The sequence below is a fragment of the Babylonia areolata genome, chromosome 9 (assembly GCF_041734735.1).
Source record: "Babylonia areolata isolate BAREFJ2019XMU chromosome 9, ASM4173473v1, whole genome shotgun sequence".
Lineage (NCBI taxonomy): Eukaryota > Metazoa > Mollusca > Gastropoda > Neogastropoda > Buccinidae > Babylonia > Babylonia areolata.
Genome location: NC_134884.1, coordinates 38,487,679 through 38,507,328, shown reverse-complemented (window position 1 = coordinate 38,507,328; position 19,650 = coordinate 38,487,679). Strand labels below are relative to the sequence as shown.

The window sequence follows — 19,650 nt, the reverse complement described above, 5'->3', positions numbered from 1 at the left end:
CTTTCCTCCTCCTCCTCCTCCTCCTCCTCCCCCTCCCCCACCCCCTCCCTCCCTTTTTTGTGTGTTTTTTTCTTCTTCTTCTTCCCTTTTTTTTAATTTTTTTTTATTTACCTCTTCCTTTCTTATGTTGAAGTCTGCGTTTGTCTGTACGAGAGAGACAGACAGACAGACAGACAGACAGACAGAGAGAGCGAGCTGATAAAGACAATCGAGTCAGTGCGTGGGTCCAAGGTTGGTGTTGACAGCTAGAAAACAGTTATATATATATATATACGTTCAGTTTCTTTTCCCCGAATAATTATTCTCGTTGAATCCCCCGTCAGCGAGGTCAAAGAAAGAAAGAAAGAAAAAAAATTCGGTCGGTCAGACAGACGCTGTATCATATATCTGTGTTAGCTTGTGGGTGCCCCCTCTTCCCCGCCCCGCCCCCCCCCCCTCCTCCCCTCCCCTCTGTGTGTGTGCGTGTGACCTTGGACATAAGCCAGACTGTATTGATTGAACTGTTTTCGTCAATAAATCGTTCAGGGCCATCCCTCCCTACCTTTCTACACGTCACTTTGCACGGGCGCGCACGTGTGTGTGCGCGCGCGCACTTTGGTGATGATGTTGCATTACCATCAGTTTACGTGGTTTTATTTCATCTTATTTTCTTTTTTTTATAATTTTTCTTTCAAGGGAGAAAGGTTTTATTCGGCTTCGAATTCCGTATTGTTTTATCCATCTGTTTGGTTTGTTCTGTTTCAGTTTTTATGCTTCTGTTTCTTTTTCTGTCTACTTTTGATTTTCTCCTCCGACCTTTTATGTTTAACTTTTTTTCTTCTTCCTTTGTGTGTGTGTGTGTGTGTGTGTGTGTGTGTTTTAATTGACTTATCAGACCGATTTTCCACTGCTATTCTATACTGTCTGTGGAAAGTGTATATGGATGTTGACTGACAAAATTGAAAACTTAACCAAAATCGGTTATCGGCGAACTATCGGGTTCAACCGGACTAAATCCGGGACTCAATCCCGTGTGTGTGTGTGTGCGCGCGCGCGCGCGTGCGTGCGCGTGCGCATGTACGTACCCTTATGAAGGAGAGAAGCGTGAAATGAGCACTTGTACATGAGATGATAGATGAGATAAACAAGAGTGTTGATAATTTCCGTTAACTTGTATTCTTTTGCACTGTGTGTGTGTGTACGTGGCAAATAATCTATTAAGTCATCTGTTGAGTGTATGCTCCCTCCCATGCATCTGACCAAAACCTATTATTAGGTCTATTGACGATGCATGCTGAGCCTGTCGTACAGACAACGTTTAACAGGGAAATTGGTCTCCAGTTTTTAATGAACTCGCGTAGTTCTCATCTCTCTCTCTCTCTCTCTCTCTCTCTCTCTTTCTTTCTTTTTCCCCTCCCCGTCTCTCCCTGAGAAATAAAGTTCTGAGAATTTTCAATTTCTCCCTCTCTCGCTTTCACGCTTTCTCTTTCCCTCTCCGTCTCTGCTTGAGACGATAATTCTCCCCCCCCCCCCTCTCTCTCTCTCTCTCTCTCTCTCTCTCTCTCTGTCTCTCTCTCTTTCAATATTTCTTTCTCTTCCCTTCACCCTGGGAAATAAAGTTCCTAAGAATCCCCCCCCATCTCTCTCACTCAAATCTCCCTTCCCTCCCGCCGCCGCCACCCCCCCCCCCCCTCTCTCTCTCTCTCTCTCTCTCTCTCTCTCACTTTCTCTCCCTGTCACTTCTTGAGAAATTAAAGTTCTGAGAATTTCCACCTTCCTCCTCTTCCCTCTCTCTGTTTCCGTCTCGCCTTCGGATATGATTTTACGTGTTTTCAAGTCTTTTATTTCACTCGCACTGTTCCACCTCCTCCCTCCCCCTCCCTGTTTGTTAATGCCACCACCACCACCACCATCCATCCATCAACCCAGCCGAGTCGGTGACGTAAGCGCTTGGCCCAGCCGACGAGGACTTCAAGATAAAAGGACACAGAGGCAGCCACTGCCGCCACGTTCCCCCTCCCTCGCCCCCGTCCGCCCCCCCCTCCACCACTAACCCCCTCAATACTGATGCCATCATCATCAGAATTGATGCACTTGGTTGTGCACCGAGCGACCGGGTCTAAGGGGGTGGAGGGAAGAAGGGGTGGGGGGGGGGTTGGAAGTGGAGTGGGTGTGGAGGGACAGACAGAGGGTGTAGTGGGGTGGAAAGGGGGAGGGAGAGAGGAGTCGAGTTAGCTCAGGCGTGAAGCCACTTCTGCACCGGGATGAAAGGGATGGTAGGATAAGGGGTGTATAAGGTCGAGAGGGAGAGGGGAGAGTGTGTGGGAGAGAGGGGGTGTGGGGAGGGGGTGCAACGGTAATAATAATAATGCCAGCGCACTGTCTGAACCGCAGCCCCTCCGCCCCCACCCCACCCCACCCCCCTGTCTCTGCTGTTGGTGGTGGAGGAGGAGAAGTAGTGATGGTGGTGCGTTGGAGGGGCCTTTCTTTTCTTTCCCTGCATGTCGGTATAGTTTTCTTCTTGCATGTTTTTTGTCCTTCTCAAATCTCACAGCACCGCCCACCCGACAGAAATCAGAGGGATTGGAAGTTGGTGGGTTTTTTTTGTTGTTGTTGTTGGGTTTTTTTTGGGGGGTTTTGTTGTTGTTTTTTTGTGTGTGTGGTTTTTTTTTTTTGGGGGGGGGGGAGTGGGCTGGGTGGAAGGCGGGTGGGAAGGAAGGTGGGGGATGGAGGTGCACAGAGTGCGTTGCATGATTAGAGTCGGGGCATGCAGGGCATGTTGTTCGTCCTTTGCGGCTCTGTGTGCGTGCATGTGTGTGTGAGAGAGAGAGAGAGGGAGTGGAAGGGAGGGACGAATTAGGGGATCCAGTCTGGAGTTGAGAGAAAAACAGAAGCGTCCCGTCATCTCTTTTATTTTTTTGATTGACGAAGCCATGCCAGCCTGAAAGAGAGGGGTAGAAATGGGTGGAGGGGTGGGGGGGAAAGGGGTTTGGGGAATGGGATATATGTAGAGGGTGGGTGGAGGGAATCAACCCGAAAACAGCTAAAGCGAGAGGGTGAGTGAGTGGGTATGTGGGGTGTGGATGGGCAGACGCCGAGAGCAAGCAGGTTTTGCAGAGTTTGGATTAACCCAAGCCGCATGGGGGAGAGGGGACGAGGGGTGGTGGTGGTGGGGGGGGGGAGGGGGGGTGTTGCAGGAGCATGTTGATGGATGACTTGCGATAGCTATGACGATGCAGATGATGATGATGGCGATGTTGATGTCACAATTGTAGTTACCACGGCATTGACTGTTAGTGTTACTCCGTTTGCACTTCAACAAACAAAAAAAAAAGAAGAAAAAAGAAAGAATAAATAAACTTTGAAAATCCCGTTACGTTCCTTTTCCGCTCCATTCTCTCCCAAACTCGTTCTGTGAATAACCCCCCACCCCCACCCCACTTCCATAGATTCTACTGTCTCTTAATAAATCTGATGGATGGTGTGGTGTTTACATTGATTATTTATGACGGTAACAGCGTATGAGCGATTGCTTTGCCCGAACGAGAACGTGTGTGTGTGCACAGGAAGTTGTGCGTGTGTGTGTTTGGGATGATAGCTTCAATGTGTATGTGTGTGAGTGAGTGAGTGATTGGATATTGCTACTGCTGCACTTTAGACAACCTTTGTGCATTGGAAAACACAGACTTTAGTGTAAATACACGATTGATCAGCAGGATTAATGATGAGGGAGTGGGGGAGGGGGGGGGTGTTTAGGTATAATAATCATAAGACATATGCCATAATCATGGCCCCCACCCCTTCCACTGTCTTTTGAGAAAACAAAAATGTCTCTCTCTTTCACGTCCCTCCCCCCTGCCAGCCCCCCAACACACACACACACACACACACACACACACACACAGCTATCTCCTTTCTCTGTCTCTCCCTCCGCTCCTTTCCTTATCACCACCTACACTCCCCCTTCCTCAACAGAGCTGTCTGCCTTATTAAAAAAAAAAAATAATAATAATTTAAAAATCCCGTCCTCCCCATCTTCTCTCATCATCCTCTGTGGTTGCCCACGACCCGCTTATGTAACCCCCCTTCCCCGCCCCGCCCCCACACACCTCACCCCACCCCCCACCCTACCCAATCTCGGCCGATCGAAAAAGACGAAAGAACGTTTCACAGGGGTGCTGCTGTCTGTTATTGGCCTGTGGTGCGCTGCCTTCAAGTCCAGGGATCAGGAATCGGGCATCAGCCTGTCGATGCATCTCTTTGCACCAAGCGCCAGACTTGTCTTTTGCCCAGTGAAGCGGTGAAATTGGCCAGAAAGGGAGCTGTCACCCACAAACGCTTTGACATCAGAGAGACAGACAGAGGTGGAGAGAGAGAGAGAGAGAGAGAGAGAAAGGAGGCAGAGGGGATTGGGAGAGAGAAGAAAAGAGAACAAAACGAAAAAATGCAGCGGTCTTTTCTTCTTCTTCTTCTTTTTTTTTTTTAATTTTTATTTCGTTTATTTTTCTTCAGACAAAATTTCAATAGGGAAATATGCTAACACAAAAAAATCTGCCCATAATGTCAAGCAATATTTTATATGTGTTTTACACACACACACACACACACACACACACACACACATATATATATATATATATATATATATATAAAGCTGTACAAATACTTTGTTCTTTGCCGCCAACATTTTTCCATTTTTATCAAAGTCTTTACAGAGGATGTCGAAATAATGATTTGCAGGACATTTTAGTTGGCCACTGTGACGGTCTGTTAGAATCGCGGATGTGTGAACGAAATTAATAGAGCAATGTTATATCTAAATCTTGCGTCAAGAAATTCGTTGAACTTTATCCCACTCCTTTCTTTGATAAGCTGAGAGAGAGGGAGAGAGAACAGACGCACCCTGAAGGTTTTATTTTCTTTTGCAACAACAAAACCACACACACACACACACACACACACACACACACACACACACACACACACACGTTATAAGCTGTTATCGTAAGCGCGTAAAACATTGACATAAAATGAAGGGGAATAAATGGGGAGGGGGCGGGGGGGAGGCGCGTCGGTGTGTGTGTTTGCGGCTGGGGTATGCTTCCATTATTGAACGTGAAACAGAAAGAAAACTTTCTGTTTTCTGTTTTTAATTCTCAAAAAAATAAATAAATAAAAATAAATTATTTTTAAAAAAATTAAGTGTGAGAAGGTTGGGTTTCCATGCCCTCTTCCCATACCTCTCTTCCTCAACCCGTGCACATGCACGCTTACGTACACGCGTAGGCACACACTCACGCACATACCATCAGGCACCCACACCACTCTCTCTCTCTCTCTCCACACACACACACACACACACACACACACACAATTATAACTTGAAAATATCACACACACACACACACACACACACACACACACACACGTGTGCGCACGCGCGCGATCTGGGTCAAGCAAAAAGGTGAAATAGTTGGCCGACAGCCCAGACAGCTACAAGCCTGCCGGCTTTGACAGACGTCCGGACTGACCAGCGCCAGACGGGAATAGGGGGTTTTGTGTGTGTGTGGTGGGGGGAGGGGGGGTGGGGGATGGCGCTGACTGGCCAGTCTGCACAGATCCTCTTCTCAAATTAGAAGCGCTACTTCGTGTTTGGGGGGAGGGAGGGGTGAGGGTGCTTTAGGGACAGGAGGTAACAGGGTAGTAGTAGGGGTCAAGGGGGGAAGCGAGGGCGGAAGAGGGTGGATGTGTGTGGGTGGGGGGGGGGGGTGTTGGTATGTGAAGATCGCTCGGTATGGAGGTCGGAATGAAGGTCGGCGAGTCTGTGTTTAGACGACTGCTTCTGTTGGTCTGTCTGTAGTGGTGAATGGTGTGGTAAAGGATATGCGTTGAAAAAAAGAGGGGTTTGGGATCGGGTCAAGATTTTTTTTTTTTTTTTTTTTTTTTTTTTTTTTCTCCGGCTTGTTTCGGTCGTCTTCATCTACACTGATACATGTTCTTTCCTTCATTTCTGTCTCCCTTTCTTTTTGTTGTTTTTTTTTTCTTCATAAATCCCCTTTTCTCTCTTTGTGTTGGTTCTATTGGTGTGATCAAAAACATTTTTGTTCTTTACCTTTTTTCCTTTTCGTGTTCCTCTTCAGTCAGTGTTACGACATCATTTTTTGTTGTTGGTTATTTTTGTGTTATTAGCTCAAGTTTATGCCTACACAGAACTTGTCTGTGTAATGACACAATGTTTGGGTTGCCAGTGTATCAGTGTGTGTGTGTGTGTGTGCGCGCGCGCGTGTGCGCGTATGTGTGGTAAACTGTTAAAAGTTAATTTTCTCATGGTTTACTTTGACAGTACCAAATTTGGATAAAAGCTTGCCCTTCCTCCTACGCAACAGAGTGACATGGAACATAATAATTAATACATGCAAACAAAAAAAAAACAAACCAAAAAAAAAAGTGCCACGGATTGGATGTTTCTGTTGTGACATAGAACTGTATCCACAGCATGCATCATGCCGTCTGGAGGAGTCTGGACAAGTCTGGACTGCGTTTACGAAAGTGAGGCATATGAAATATTATGAAGATAGACATTAAATTGATTAATCTTATGATCTTTTTAATTTTTGCTGCTTTATCTGTGTTAAACAGTTTGAGAAAATAAGTATGATGAGGAGATTCTTTATTCGTGAACAAAATTACCAGCGTTTTTTTGGTTTAACGCCCCCACCTGTCCCATTCAGATGCTGCACATCTTGCTGATCACTTACTTCACCGTTCTGTTGTTTGTTACGTTGATTAGAGATTGATAGTATGTGGGTTGTTTTGTTGTGTTTGTCTGTGGGGTTTTTGTTGTTTTTTGTTTGGTTGGTTTGGTTTTTGTTGTTTTGGAGGGGGGGGGGGGGTGTCAGTTCAATGAAGCATTCCGTATTTACAGTAGGAATTGAAGCCTGAAGTTGCTATCATGCTTGCTTCCTGATGACTTTCTGGGGGATGCTTTTCAGTGTGTGTTGTTTTTTTTTGTTGGTTTTTTTAACGGGTCCAATGGTCCAGTGTTGAACAGGGTTCTACAGAAGGGTTATTTTTATGACCTGTGAAAAGCTGTCGTATTTGTTGTGCCTGAAAAGATGCTGGTCTTTGCGCTTTCAAACTTGTCATATTTACAGGTCCTCTGATGGCTTTTGTAATGTTCCTGCAGAAGAACCCATGGTGGTTTGATAAAAGAAAAAAGAAAGAAAGAATCCTTGTTCCTTATACAGAGTTTTGTGTTTTCACAGCACAGTTTCACTGCCTATCTGAATAGAATAGAATGTCTTTATTACCAAGTGTACTGGGGTCACAAGGAATATTGGGGTGTACAGTACATAACAAGGTACGAACATAAATCCAAAATCATACACAAAGACAGATACAGTAGAAATTAGGATAGATACAAGTGCATATCAATACAGAAACTCGTGCATACTTACACATGCACGTATTGCGCGCGCGCACACACACGTTTGAACAGAAGCCGCATATTACATGTAGATGGTTCAGGTAGATGGTTGTTGATTGCACAATTCTATTATCATACTGGATTTGTTCGAGAGACAGGGCATTGACTGTTTTGGGGGAAGGCTATTGGTGAAGCGATTGGTTTTCGTCCTTATTCTTCTGTACCATTGAGATGTTGTTCTGGTGGTTTCAGTGTAGTGCTTCAGATGGTCCCACTTACCTTGGACATTTACCCCGGTCGGCCATACCACTTGAGGATGGGTGTCAACGTTGATTAAAGCAGAGTGTAAAGAACTGAATCCTGCACAAGTGTGATCTCTGAAAGGACGCAAGAGCAGTTTGTAGTGGCATGCGTCATTACTGTCTTTTGTGGATTGCCCCAGCAACATCAAACACTCGACTGTTGGCCGCCGTTCTTTCTCTGTCTCTGGACCTTGCAATTGGAATGAACTTCCTCTTTCGCTTCGTCAAGTCTCCACACTCAGCTCTTTCAAGTCTGGCCTTAAAACCCACCTCTTCCCAAAATAGCCTCCCTTGCCTGCCTCTTCCTTGTCTTTAGTTTCTACAGTTTTAGAGTTATGCATGCGTGTGAATGACTGGTGCGAAAGCGCTTTGATTTGTCTCTGCACAAGATTCAGCGTTATATAAATACCATTATTATTATTATCCTGCATTCACTGAGATATTAACAAAGTTCCTTCGAGAAGGGCGCAACATCCAAGTGGTTAAAGCATTCAACTTTCAATCTGAGGATCCCTCTTTCGAGTCCCGGTCATAGTGCCTTGCTTGTTAAGTGTCTAGTGTTTGTACCCTCTAGTGTATACGTGTACAGAAGATCTTCTTCTTCTTCTGCGTTCGTGGGCTGCAACTCCCACGTTCACTCGTATGCACACGAGTGGGCTTTTACGTGTATGACCGTTTTTACCCCGCCATGTAGGCAGCCATACTCCGTTTTCAGGGGTGTGCATGCTGGGTATGTTCTTGTTTCCATAACCCACCGAACGCTGACATGGATTACAGGATGTTTAACGTGCATATTTGATCTTCTGCTTGCATATACACACGAAGGGGGTTCAGGCACAAGCAGGTCTGCACATATGTTGACCTAGGAGATCGTAAAAATCTCCACCCTTTACCCACCAGGCGCCGTCACCGTGATTCGAACCCGGGACCGTCAGATTGACAGTCCAACGCTTCAACCACTCGGCTATTGCGCCCGTCACAGAAGATCAGATGCGCAGCATTCAAAGTCCAGTCATCCATGTCCGCGTTCGATGGGTCACAGAAAAAAGAAGAAAAATATATGTATATATACACAATATATAATTATATAGATACAGCATGCACACTCCCGAAAATGGAGCATAGCTGTTTGCATGGCAGGGTATACAAATGGCGAGGCATGTAAAAACTCTGTGGTACAGCGAGTGAACTGCAGCCCACGAAAGCAGAAGTCTTGGAGGGGTGGGCAGGGGCTATGGTGGTGTAAAAGAAGACTGGTGCAGAATGGTAACAGGCACATGTAGTGCTTTAATAACCAGAAGACACCCATCCTCTTCTCTCTCTCTCTGTCCTCCTTTGTTGATATGCACTTTCCAAAAGTAGTATCAGACTAGCAAAAAATAAACATCCCAAAACCAAAAAAAAAAAACAACAACAAAAACTTCTCGAACTATTTATGGGCGAATGCTAAAGACAGAACTGTCAGCATGCATTTTGTTCCCCATCATTCTGATAGTTGTCCCCGATGACCTTTTTGATTGTTATTCATAAATAGATATGTCCAAAACTTTCTGCTTTTGGACCTGGCAGAGAGTCTGTGGAGATAAAAAGGATTGGCTGCACAAGTAATAGGGAGCAATTATCTAAAAGCAGGGACAGCCAGTGTTGAAAATGATGATCTGAAAGTAATTTTCCAAAGAGACCGCAATTTCTAAAAGCCGAGGCCTATAGTATTATATATTCTGATGGATCATAAAGGTAATTCTGATATTTTTGTTTATCTCTGATTTTTCCTCCTCCCCTGCCTCCCACAAGCGCTGATCAGTTAACCAAATTAGGGGGAAGAGGAGGGTTGTTTTTTCCCCCCCCATATAATACACAAAAGCTTCCTGCATATTGTGGAACAATGGATGAAGCAATCAAACCATGAAACGAACTGTGAATAGGGAAGAGGTAATGGATATGATATGGTAACAGTAATAACGTTTCTGTTTGTGTGCACCAGTGCTGATGTGCATGCGTGTGTTTGCCAGTATGTGTGTGTGTGTGTGTGTGCACAAGCAAATCGTTTTCTAATGCTCAGGAAGCATTCATTTTCAGAGCAGTCATTGAATCCACCATGACCTGCTCCCCATTAGAGAGAGAATCATGAACGGATGGGTGGGTGTGCATTCGTCGATCAGAATGATGGGATGCATCAGCAGGGGAAGCTTTCTCTGCACACACAGTCACCTCGCCCACAATCACTTCACCGTCCCCCACCCACCCAGTACACATTGTTTTTCTCATCCTCTCGCTGCAGCTCCCTCCACTATCAGTATCTACCCCACCCCATTCTCCACGGCCAGCGTTATCCATGGCGACAACACATGTATCGGCATGCGTGTGCTTGTTTTCACTGTTGGTTGGTTTGATCAGAATGACAGGTTATATGATGCAGCATTGTCTGCCGAGATACCACCCACACGCATGGGTGCAACTCGTCCGTCTAGGCATGGAAATCTGTTTTTAGATTTACATAAAAATGGACCCTCCGTTTTCTGGGAGTTTGGGGGGTTTTTTTTGGGGTTTTTGTGAGAGGGGGAAGCCAATGTGCCCCACCCATGTCTCCCTACAAGAGCCCAAATTTTCAGTTTGATTTTCTGCCAGCTGCATCCATGCACACGCACAACAAGCGTGCACACACACACACAAACGCTCATCTCCTCCCACACACAAAAAAACACCACCCACCCCACATACCCAAGACTAAATGTTTTTTTAAATGGCCATGTTGCAGACGGAGAGAGCCTGGTGCAGATCATTGTGATCCCGTCCTGTGCTGTGGCTGTGGTGGTGGTCCTCTCTGCCGTCTGTCTCATCGGCCGGCGCCGCTGGTTGCTGCTTCACCAGGGGGGAGGGGCCAGTGGCCGCCAGGGGGTAGGCGGGGGCCGGGGGCCCCTGATGCAGCACCACCATCAGCATCATCATCATCACCACCATCAGCAGCATCATCGCGGGCATGGCGGCCTCGGGCATGCCAGTCCGTGCTCCTCTTGTCTGCAGTCCCATGGCTCGGAGGTTGGGGAAGATTTTCTTATGTTTGTTTCGTTTCTTGTTCTTTCTTGAGTATTTTGTGTGTGTGTGTGTGTGTGTGTGTTTCTGTCCTGTGTGCAGCTATTGTATAATATATTTATGACCTGTAATTCCCTTCTCCAATTTCGCTATAGAATCTTTTTCATATATATATTTATATATATATTTGTCTATGTATGTATGTGTGTGTTGTTGCATTATAATGTACTTGTTACTTTTATTTCCCCTTTTTCCCTCTCGGTTATTTGTTCATGTTATCTCTTGGGGGTACTCTGTCTGTCTCCTTGACCTTTGTGGTTTGTTATTTGCATGGGTATTGTACCATAGATGCTGATTTTTTTTCTATGGAGCAAGTTAAATTTTTTGGTAATTTTTTTTTTTCTTGTTTCCCTTTCCATCCCTTCTCTCCCAACCCAGCATGGGTTTAAAACATAGATATGTAGTCATTTTTATAAAAGGAGGCAGAGTCAGTTAAGTGCGAGACTTCTGATCCAGTGTTCAGTGTTTGAGGCTATGTTAAAGCGATTTGTGCTCCCCCACCTCCGTTTCCTTCTGTTCATATATATATATATGTTTTTGTTCCAGGCGCTACACCTGTATCAGCCAGTCAGTGTTTTCATTGTGTGTGATGATTGAGCTGTAGCTTTTTGGGCAGGTGACGTACATTTACATCTTTTCAGGTTGTTGTTTTTTTTCAGAGTTCTGTGACCAGAGCATGTTCCCTGCAAGAGTGCAGCAGTGAGCAGGCTGTGGCCCTTCTGCCCAGCAGTAGCCATCGCAGCCACATATCATGGCCCTCCTCGTCCTCATCCTCCTCCCACCTCCCCCGCTCCTCGCACACGCTTCTTTCCCCAGCTCCCCATCCTCCTCACCCTTCGGGAGACCCCCACATAGAGCTGCCGCCCAACATCCCCGTGTCGCCGGATGGGGAGGAAGGCTATGCTGTCAGCCAGCTAGGCTTGCGGCACCCTCGCTACCACCACCACTACTCTGCGCACTCGTCGGACCTGTTGTTTCGACCCCCGCCCAACAAGACTGTGTTCGACAGGGAAAGTCCACCCCCATACTCTGTCGCTCCTTCCCTCCCTCCTACACCTGGTGGGACTTACGGTTGTCGGTCAGCGCCATGCCCCACCTCCCCCGTGGGGCTGGCCGTGCAGAGCTGGCCGGGGCATGAGCGGACCCTCTGTGGGGACAGTGTGGTGGGGGGGCCGTCCACTGCAGTCAGCCGCTGTCGCTCCATGATGGCGCCGCCTTTTGACTGCCACGCCCCTTCTTCCTCCTCCTCGTCGTCCGTGGAGGGGCCCCTCCTCCACCACCCCTCCTCCTCCAGTGCCAACCCAGGCTGTGCCGGTCCAGACCCTCCCAGATTGTCCCTCTTCCATGGTGCTTGTAGAAAGACGGACAACACGCAGTCATCCCCTTCCTCGCCCCTACTACACCTCTCCAAGGTGGCTCCTATCTCCTGCTCCTCCTCTTCTTCTCCTGCGTCCTATCCTCCTGTTGTCTCCTCCTCTCCTGTTCCTCCTGCCTGTGCATCATCTTCTGCTACATTGCTGCCCACATTGTCGTCGTCGTCGTCTTCTTCTTCTTCCCCGGGAGAGGTGGTGGCAGTGTGCTCTGCGCCCACGACATCGTCCCGGACTACTGTGCCCTGCCGTGCCGTGTGTTGTTCGGGTGGAGGGCCAGGGCAGGACAGCCGGTGTGATAGTGGTGGTGGCGACAGCAGTGGGGAGGACAGATCGCGAGATGTTAGTGGTCCTCCTCCCCCTCCTCGTCCCCCCTCTGCCCAACTTGGTGCTCTTCCCTCCTCCACGTGCCAGGGGGCGGTCTTCGGCTGGACCGGCCACCACCACCATGGAGAGGACACTACTTCATAAAGAACTTGTGTTTTCTGTGGCGTACCAGGGCAAAGTCTTTCTGTCTGTCTCCCCCACCCTCTTTTTCTATCTTTTCTCTTCTCTCTCACGGCTCCCTCGTTTACTGCCACAAAACGAGCTGCTGCTTCTTCCAGTCCCCCCAGCCCCCTCTGTTCAAGCTTCCTCAACAAGCTGACTGGTGGTGTGCAAGAGACCCCAGCAGCAAGCTTCTGTTCGTCGACACTCGCCTGTGACCGGAGCTGTGTGTGTCAATGTGTGCCGGCTGCAACCCGCTTGACCAGAACAGAGAGTGGTGCGGAGGGATACACTTGCAGAAAGAAACAAACTAAAAAAAAAAAAAAAACACCTGTTTACTGAGGCTTGGCTGTGAGAGCCGTGACGTTGTTCCCTTTGGAAAAGGGTTGTCTGTGATTCTATGTGTTCACTGTGACCTTTGACCCATCACCGTGCTGATGGAGATGGGAAGAAAAAAAAAAATTGGGGGCTGCTGCGTTTATAACTGTGGTGCGTGTGTGAGAGTGTATGTGCTTGGGTGGGTGTGTGTCTGTGCGCAGGCATGCACGTGCATACAAAAGCCAAACAGAGCAACAGCATGGAATGTTTTCTTGGTGATGGCTGCAGTCTCGGCTTGGCGTTTCCCCATCTCCTACCCCCCTGATCCCCCAACCCCGCCACCCCCCTCCAGATACCAAAATACACGATTTTCATCTGTGATGATAGAGTGAGTGGGTAGCGTGATTGTGCGAAGTTTGTGATGCTGGGATGCTCATGTGTGGATGGGGGATGAATGCAGTCAAAAGGTGAAATGTATGTCGCTGATGGAAAAATCGCACTCGCAGATGACTGAGCCATTACGTTTTTGAATACCTGTTAATGGAGTTCGTTTAGTGAAGGCTGAATGATCAGGTTTTTTGGGGTTTTTTTTTTTTTTCAAAAAAAGGCACAGCCATGGGATTGTAGAGGGGGGGAAGGTGTGACAACATAACACTGAGTACATGGAGTTTTCAAAGGTGGTTGGAAGAAAAAACTATTTGGTAAGGGGAGAGTGCCCGTTTTGGGTTTTTTTTATGTGAATATATTATCTGTTCTTCATGATCTCTGACCACTTTGTGGTATAAATCGTTGCTGAACGATTTATGTATTATCCAATGAAACTGGTCTTCGCAAAAACGAAATGGCATAGAAAGATTGGTGAAACCTTTCAGCGCTTCCACGACATGACTGCTCAGTGAAGACAGTCTAGCAGTTCCAAAACATGATTTTAACTTTAATACTGTCAAGGTGAACTATTTCCTTCTTCTGTTCTTACAAATTGGTCTGTCTTCAGACAGAAGTATTTTTCAAAGCAGGCAATTGTGTTGTGATTTTTTTTTTTTTAAGCTAAAATAGTGGTGATTTTTTTTTTTCAAGGTGAAATAGTGGGGGATGCTGTGGAAAACGATTTGTTTTGGAAATTGTTCAGATACAATGTTAATGGAGAACAAGAGAATCATTCTATCCATATTGGGTGGGATGCGTATTGTGCTGGGGGAGGAGGGGGGGGATCACAGGAGCAGGTTGTGAATAAAGATTAGGGAAGGGGAGAAGAATTGGTAAAAATGAAGACAAACACCAGTACCGTTTTTCATCCAACAGTGGCTGCAAGTATTTTATTTCAGACACAGAATCATGGAATTTGGACCTATTTGCATGTATATTCCAAAAAGAAGTTAAGAACCACATCTAGTTCTGTTATGTCACCCAAAGTTGCCGTTAGTTTTTTTCCTTGGTTCTCCAATTATGAGCTCAATTTTCATCCCAGACTGACCACCCCCCCAATCCAGCCACCGTGAAAAGGTTGAAGAAGCAAAATTATTAATGGGTTTGTGGACTAACACCAGCATTTCAACAACCTACCATCAGTGCAGCAGTAGTTTCTATCACATGAGCAAGGTGCAGTCACTCAGTAATTAAGTTCATGCAAATATATGCATGCACTTGGGTGGAGGGAATTCGAGCTGAACCCACTTTGTCACGCAGCCTGGGCAGCTGGGTACAGGACCATGTCACTCTGGCGCAACAGCCTCAAACCCCCCACACCCCCATCCCCTGCTGTTTTTGTTGTTTTTTTACCCTGGGGTTATTCTGGGTTAGCCTTTGTGGTTTGTCAAGATCAATGCCCCAGTTGGAAAATTGCCCTCTTTCCACAGGTTTCATCAAACTCAAGGCCTGACTAAGCGCGTTGGGTGACGCTGCTGGTCAGGCATCTGCTTGGCAGATGTGGTGTAGCGTATATGGTTTTTGTCCGAACGCAGTGACGCCTCCTTGAGCTACTGAAACTGAAACTCATCAAGCTGTTGAAGGCGTGGGGGATTGGGGGGTTGTTCTGGGCTAGCCTATGCTGACACCTCATTCCCTCACCTCACCAACTTCACAGAAACAAATTTTGGGGCAAATTCTTCACGGACAGCCTGCATTGATTCCAACAGAGCCAGATTTATCCCCTTGAGATCCTTTCAAGCTAGCCGAGAATCACCTGCATATCCATTACAAGAGGAGGTTAAAAATCGAACTAGGTTAGGGAGGTGGCAGGTAATTTTGACTAGCTGAAGTTTACCCTTTGGGGATTCCAGGCTAGCCGGAGTTGATCCTGGGCTAAAAATCAACAGGGGGGTACAAATACTGAAATAGGCTGATACCGATATGGAAGATCACAGGTGGCTGTGTTGCAACAGAACTCTTTCATTTGTGAATGTACCATTGGAAGACATCAGTCCACACAACACAAAATGCTAAAATGTTCCCCATTCATCTAGCAATACTTTTTCTGTGAAGTACAGAATCTCTACATTTTTTTCTTTTCCTTCATGGTTCTTTTCTTTTTCTTCATTTCTCCATGAAGGCAAATGGTGGTGCGAAGAACCTTTGACAGATTTGCTATGTGGAGGTTTGGTTTACACCTGTGCACAGAAATTAGTGAACATGTAATTGAGTGAGAGAGCATGTGTAGCGTCTGTGTGTGTGTGAGGAATTTTTTTTAATATATATTTTTTTTTAGAATGGTGTTGTGTATATTGCGTTTGTGCCCCTCCCAGTTTATTTTTATTAGAAAAGCATAAAAAGCTCCCAGTTAGAACAGAGATGAATGCTCATGTCTGTATGTGCTTGTTATATCTCTATGAGCATGTTTATGTGTACAAGTTGTGTTTGTGTATGTCAGTTTAAAAAAAAAAAAAGACGATTATGATGACAAAACAGTCTGTGATCACATGAACTTTTTACTTAGCTGTACCGGACACAGAGCGTCGCGTTTTTGCACGGGGCTTACTATTGTGGGTGCATTCGGACTGTATGAATGACCTAGATTTACTGTGCATGAAAGAGAGGTGGTGTGATTGTTTGTCTGTTGTGGTTGAAGAGGGCTCTTGTGTTTGAGTTGTGACAGTCATGCGTTTCAATTAATGGCTGAACACATTAAATGGCCTGACCCTTCCCTCCTCACCCTCCCCCCTACCCCATCTTACACTCTCCCAACTTAACCCCTTCTGTCTGCCTTTTTCTAGAGCGAAAAACCATAACTATTTCCAGTGTAGCTCCACTCAATCATTATTTATTGAATTCATCTACCCTCTAATCTCGCAACTGCTCCCCCATGCCCCCTCCATTTACGCAATTTGTGTGATCACACCCACCACACACCTCTCCAATCTTTCACACAGCTGAAAACTCGTTTTACTGTCTACCACACCACTTCCAGTGATGAGATTGTCTAGTGACCCCTCTTACTAGTTCCACCCCTCTGCCAACGCACACACATCCACCTCCGCTCCACACAATACGCAACTCCTTTTTACCTAACATTGCAACTATCCCCACGCCCAAATCCCAGCTCCTGACTGTGCTATCCACCCCATGGAAGTGTCTGTGAAGGAAAGGATCTTCTCATGAACCTCACGGGTGTCATCTTAATCCCCCTCCGTTCTGTGAAAAGTAAATTGGGCGCCAACCATTACCACTGTTCACCAGACTCTTCCAGGTCTGTCGGTTGCGTGTCCAAAGCCTGGACCCCTACAGTGGTTTTCCTGTCTATTCTACAGTGTTGTGGAGATGGATGAGGGAAATAAATCTAAATATTAATTAGATTGTATTAATAAGAATAAAGGGACCGGGGTCGTTGTGTGCCATGCACTCGTGCGCACACACACACACCAGTGCGTCGACCCCCCAACTCGGCCATCTCCATCTTTCCCCTCCGACCTTGATGCCTGCAGATCTTTCACACCCGCTTGTCACTACCCGGAAACCGGCCATTTTCATCACTGTTCGACGTTGAAGGCTTCGGGCAATTATAACGGGAAAGGGAATTGCACGGGAAAGGAAGATGCACTTTTTATGGTTGGAGTGGGAAGGGTTAGGTGGAAGGGGGGGGGAGGGGACGCTCGTGTGCAGCCCACTCACTTTCCAGTTCAGGGTGAAATGCTCGCCAAATCCCGTATTTACCGGTACGTGTCTCAAAACCGACCCATATGAAAGAACTCGGCAGAAGTTGTTGTTTTTTTTTTGTTGTTGTTTTTTTTGTAGAATTATATAATGAGAAGAAGAGAATCAACAATAATTATCGCTCGAATGTGTGCGTAGGTTGGTGCCGACAATTCTCGTACGTCTTTATTGTTTGGATCCTTTTTTGACGACTATAACCCGAAAATGTGTTTCCTACGGATCGGTTGTGAAACTGGTGGTTTTGTTGTAAAAAGAATAAGAATAACTACTTACACAGCGTTAAAACTCGCGCCGAAACAGATCGAAGTGCTTTCACACCAGATTTTACACACGCATGCGTAACTCTCAAACAAAGGAGTGAAAGACTTAAACACATGTTACTAGTATAGAAGACTAGAGAAACTTCAGACGGAAAAGGAAGGGTATGTTGCAGCTATTTTAGAAAGAGGTAGGTTTTAAGACAAGTGGACACTACATGCTGCTGGGTTTTTTTCCGACGAAATAGCACATACTATTTTCTTCTTTTTTTTTCAGAGGGAAATTAAGATAGCAAAAAAAGAAAGAAAAAATGCAAACCTTCAGAGGAAGGTAAAAGAAAGTAACGCGTACTTCATTAAGCATGATGCCATACCTTGTTCTTGTGTTCAAGAAATACTGGGTGCCCATGACTGTATATAATTATACTGACAATACTTGGGTCGTATGGTCGAGTTGAACCACTCGTGCTCAGCATACATTTGTGATCTCCCTTGCATCCTTTTCCGATCCCCATGCATAGGGTACATAGATAAATTATTTCCAAGGCATTCTGATTAAAATACTAACACATAGGTAGTACGCATACGCCTAGTGTTGCACCACCCTGGAAGCGGCGCAGTCAAAAAAAAAAAAATGGGCGAAGGGATCGGAGAGAGATTCACCAGGTAACAGCTTGACCAGTTGTTTTTGGTGGGGTTTTTTTTCGGGAATTACATCAGACACACACACACACAGAGTCTCTCACTCGCTCAGGTCGACTTATTCCCTCTTATCATCATCATCTCCAGTCGTTTCTTCAAGAGCTAGCCCTCCCCTCTCTCTCCTCTACGCCCCTTCACTCCAATTGAGATACGAACACTACCTTCCATCTACCCCCACCAACATCCCCAGCCCCCCTGCTCTTCTTCCTTTCCCATGCTCTGTACTGAATTAAAGAGTTTCTGGTTATAGAAATTGCGTCTGTTTTGTTTAAACCCTTCGTCTCCAGGCAGGATGATACTTTGTTATGTCCCTTTTCACCCACCTTCGACCCCTCCCCACCCTTCCTTTTCACTCCTCCCCCTAGCCCACCCTCCCATCTAAGCTCCATGTGTTTCCCTTCTTACATCCACCCACCTCCGACCCCCATTTTACGAAATAGCATTGTTTTATAATTACATATATAAAGATTACTTTTTTTTTCTTTTTTTAATAATTAAGAGTGTGTGGGATGATGACTACATCTTCAAGTCGAGGCGTCTGTGTCGTATAATGATGATGATGTTGATAATGATCCCGACCAGTGCTGTGATTTGAGTGCTTGGATTGGAGGGGTGAACAGGACATGGGCAGGTCAGGTCTTTTGAAAGGTGTGCGACGAATGACCTGTATTATTTGTACAAGTGTATATACATATATATAAATATAATAAAAGAATGGGGTTGGGGGGGAGGGGGGGGATGCGGGAGAGGGACGGTGCATGTGTGTGTGTGTGTGCGTGCGTGAGAGAGTGGGCGGGGGGGAGGGAGGAAGTAAGAAAGTGACCCGGTGTACATGTGGATTTATATGGAGTCTGAATGCGTGTGTCTGTGTGTGTGAGTCTGTGCGTGTGTGTGCATGGGTGTGTGGCTGAACCCCTCCTCCCACTTGCTTTGAACGACAAGAGAGACAATTATGTCTTCATAAAGCAAATAAAGAACTGGAATGATTGACTTGTTTTCCGTACAGTTGAGGCAAGAATGTGAGTCTCTCTCTCTCTCTCTCTCTCTCTCACTCACACACACACACACACACACACACACACGGGCGAAAACTTTACTACAGTTTCTCTGAAAAATAGGTTCAGAGCGTAGAAATCTGCCCGATCAATAATCCACTTTATCATTGCGCGCGCGCGCATGCTTACACACACACACACACACACACACACACAAAACAAAAGTTGTCTTATTTTCGAGATAGAACCACGAGCTCGAATGTTTTTAAAATGTGGAACAGAAGTTATAGAAACAACTGAACAATATAAATACCTGGGATTATATAATATTCCATGGCAATTTTGAAAAGGCTATGGAACATCTGGCAAAACAAGGTAATAAAGCTTCTCATTCTTAAAAGATCTTTCAAGAATGAAAACATAAGCATACATATAATATCAAAATTATTTGATAGTCTCGTTTCACCAATGATAACGTATGGAGCAGAAATATGGTTCCCCTCTTGTGAAAAAGCAGATGCTACTTTTACCTTTGACAAACTATATAACCATTGTCTCATGAACAAATTTCCTCAT

The 19,650-nt window shown here is 46.0% G+C and overlaps 1 protein-coding gene across 2 annotated transcripts in view; it reads left to right on the top strand.

Moving 5' to 3' along the window:
* LOC143285433 (uncharacterized) overlaps positions 1 to 19,066 on the top strand; it is a 63,403-nt gene extending 44,337 nt beyond the window's left edge. For both annotated transcript variants that reach the window (XM_076592698.1, XM_076592697.1), the window contains exons 5-6: positions 10,466 to 10,746; positions 11,460 to 19,066. In XM_076592698.1, coding sequence (XP_076448813.1) covers positions 10,466 to 10,746; positions 11,460 to 12,641 — 1,463 coding nt within the window. In that variant the 3' untranslated portion in view covers positions 12,642 to 19,066. The remainder of the gene's footprint in view (positions 1 to 10,465; positions 10,747 to 11,459) is intronic.
* The last annotated feature ends 584 nt before the right edge of the window (positions 19,067 to 19,650 follow it).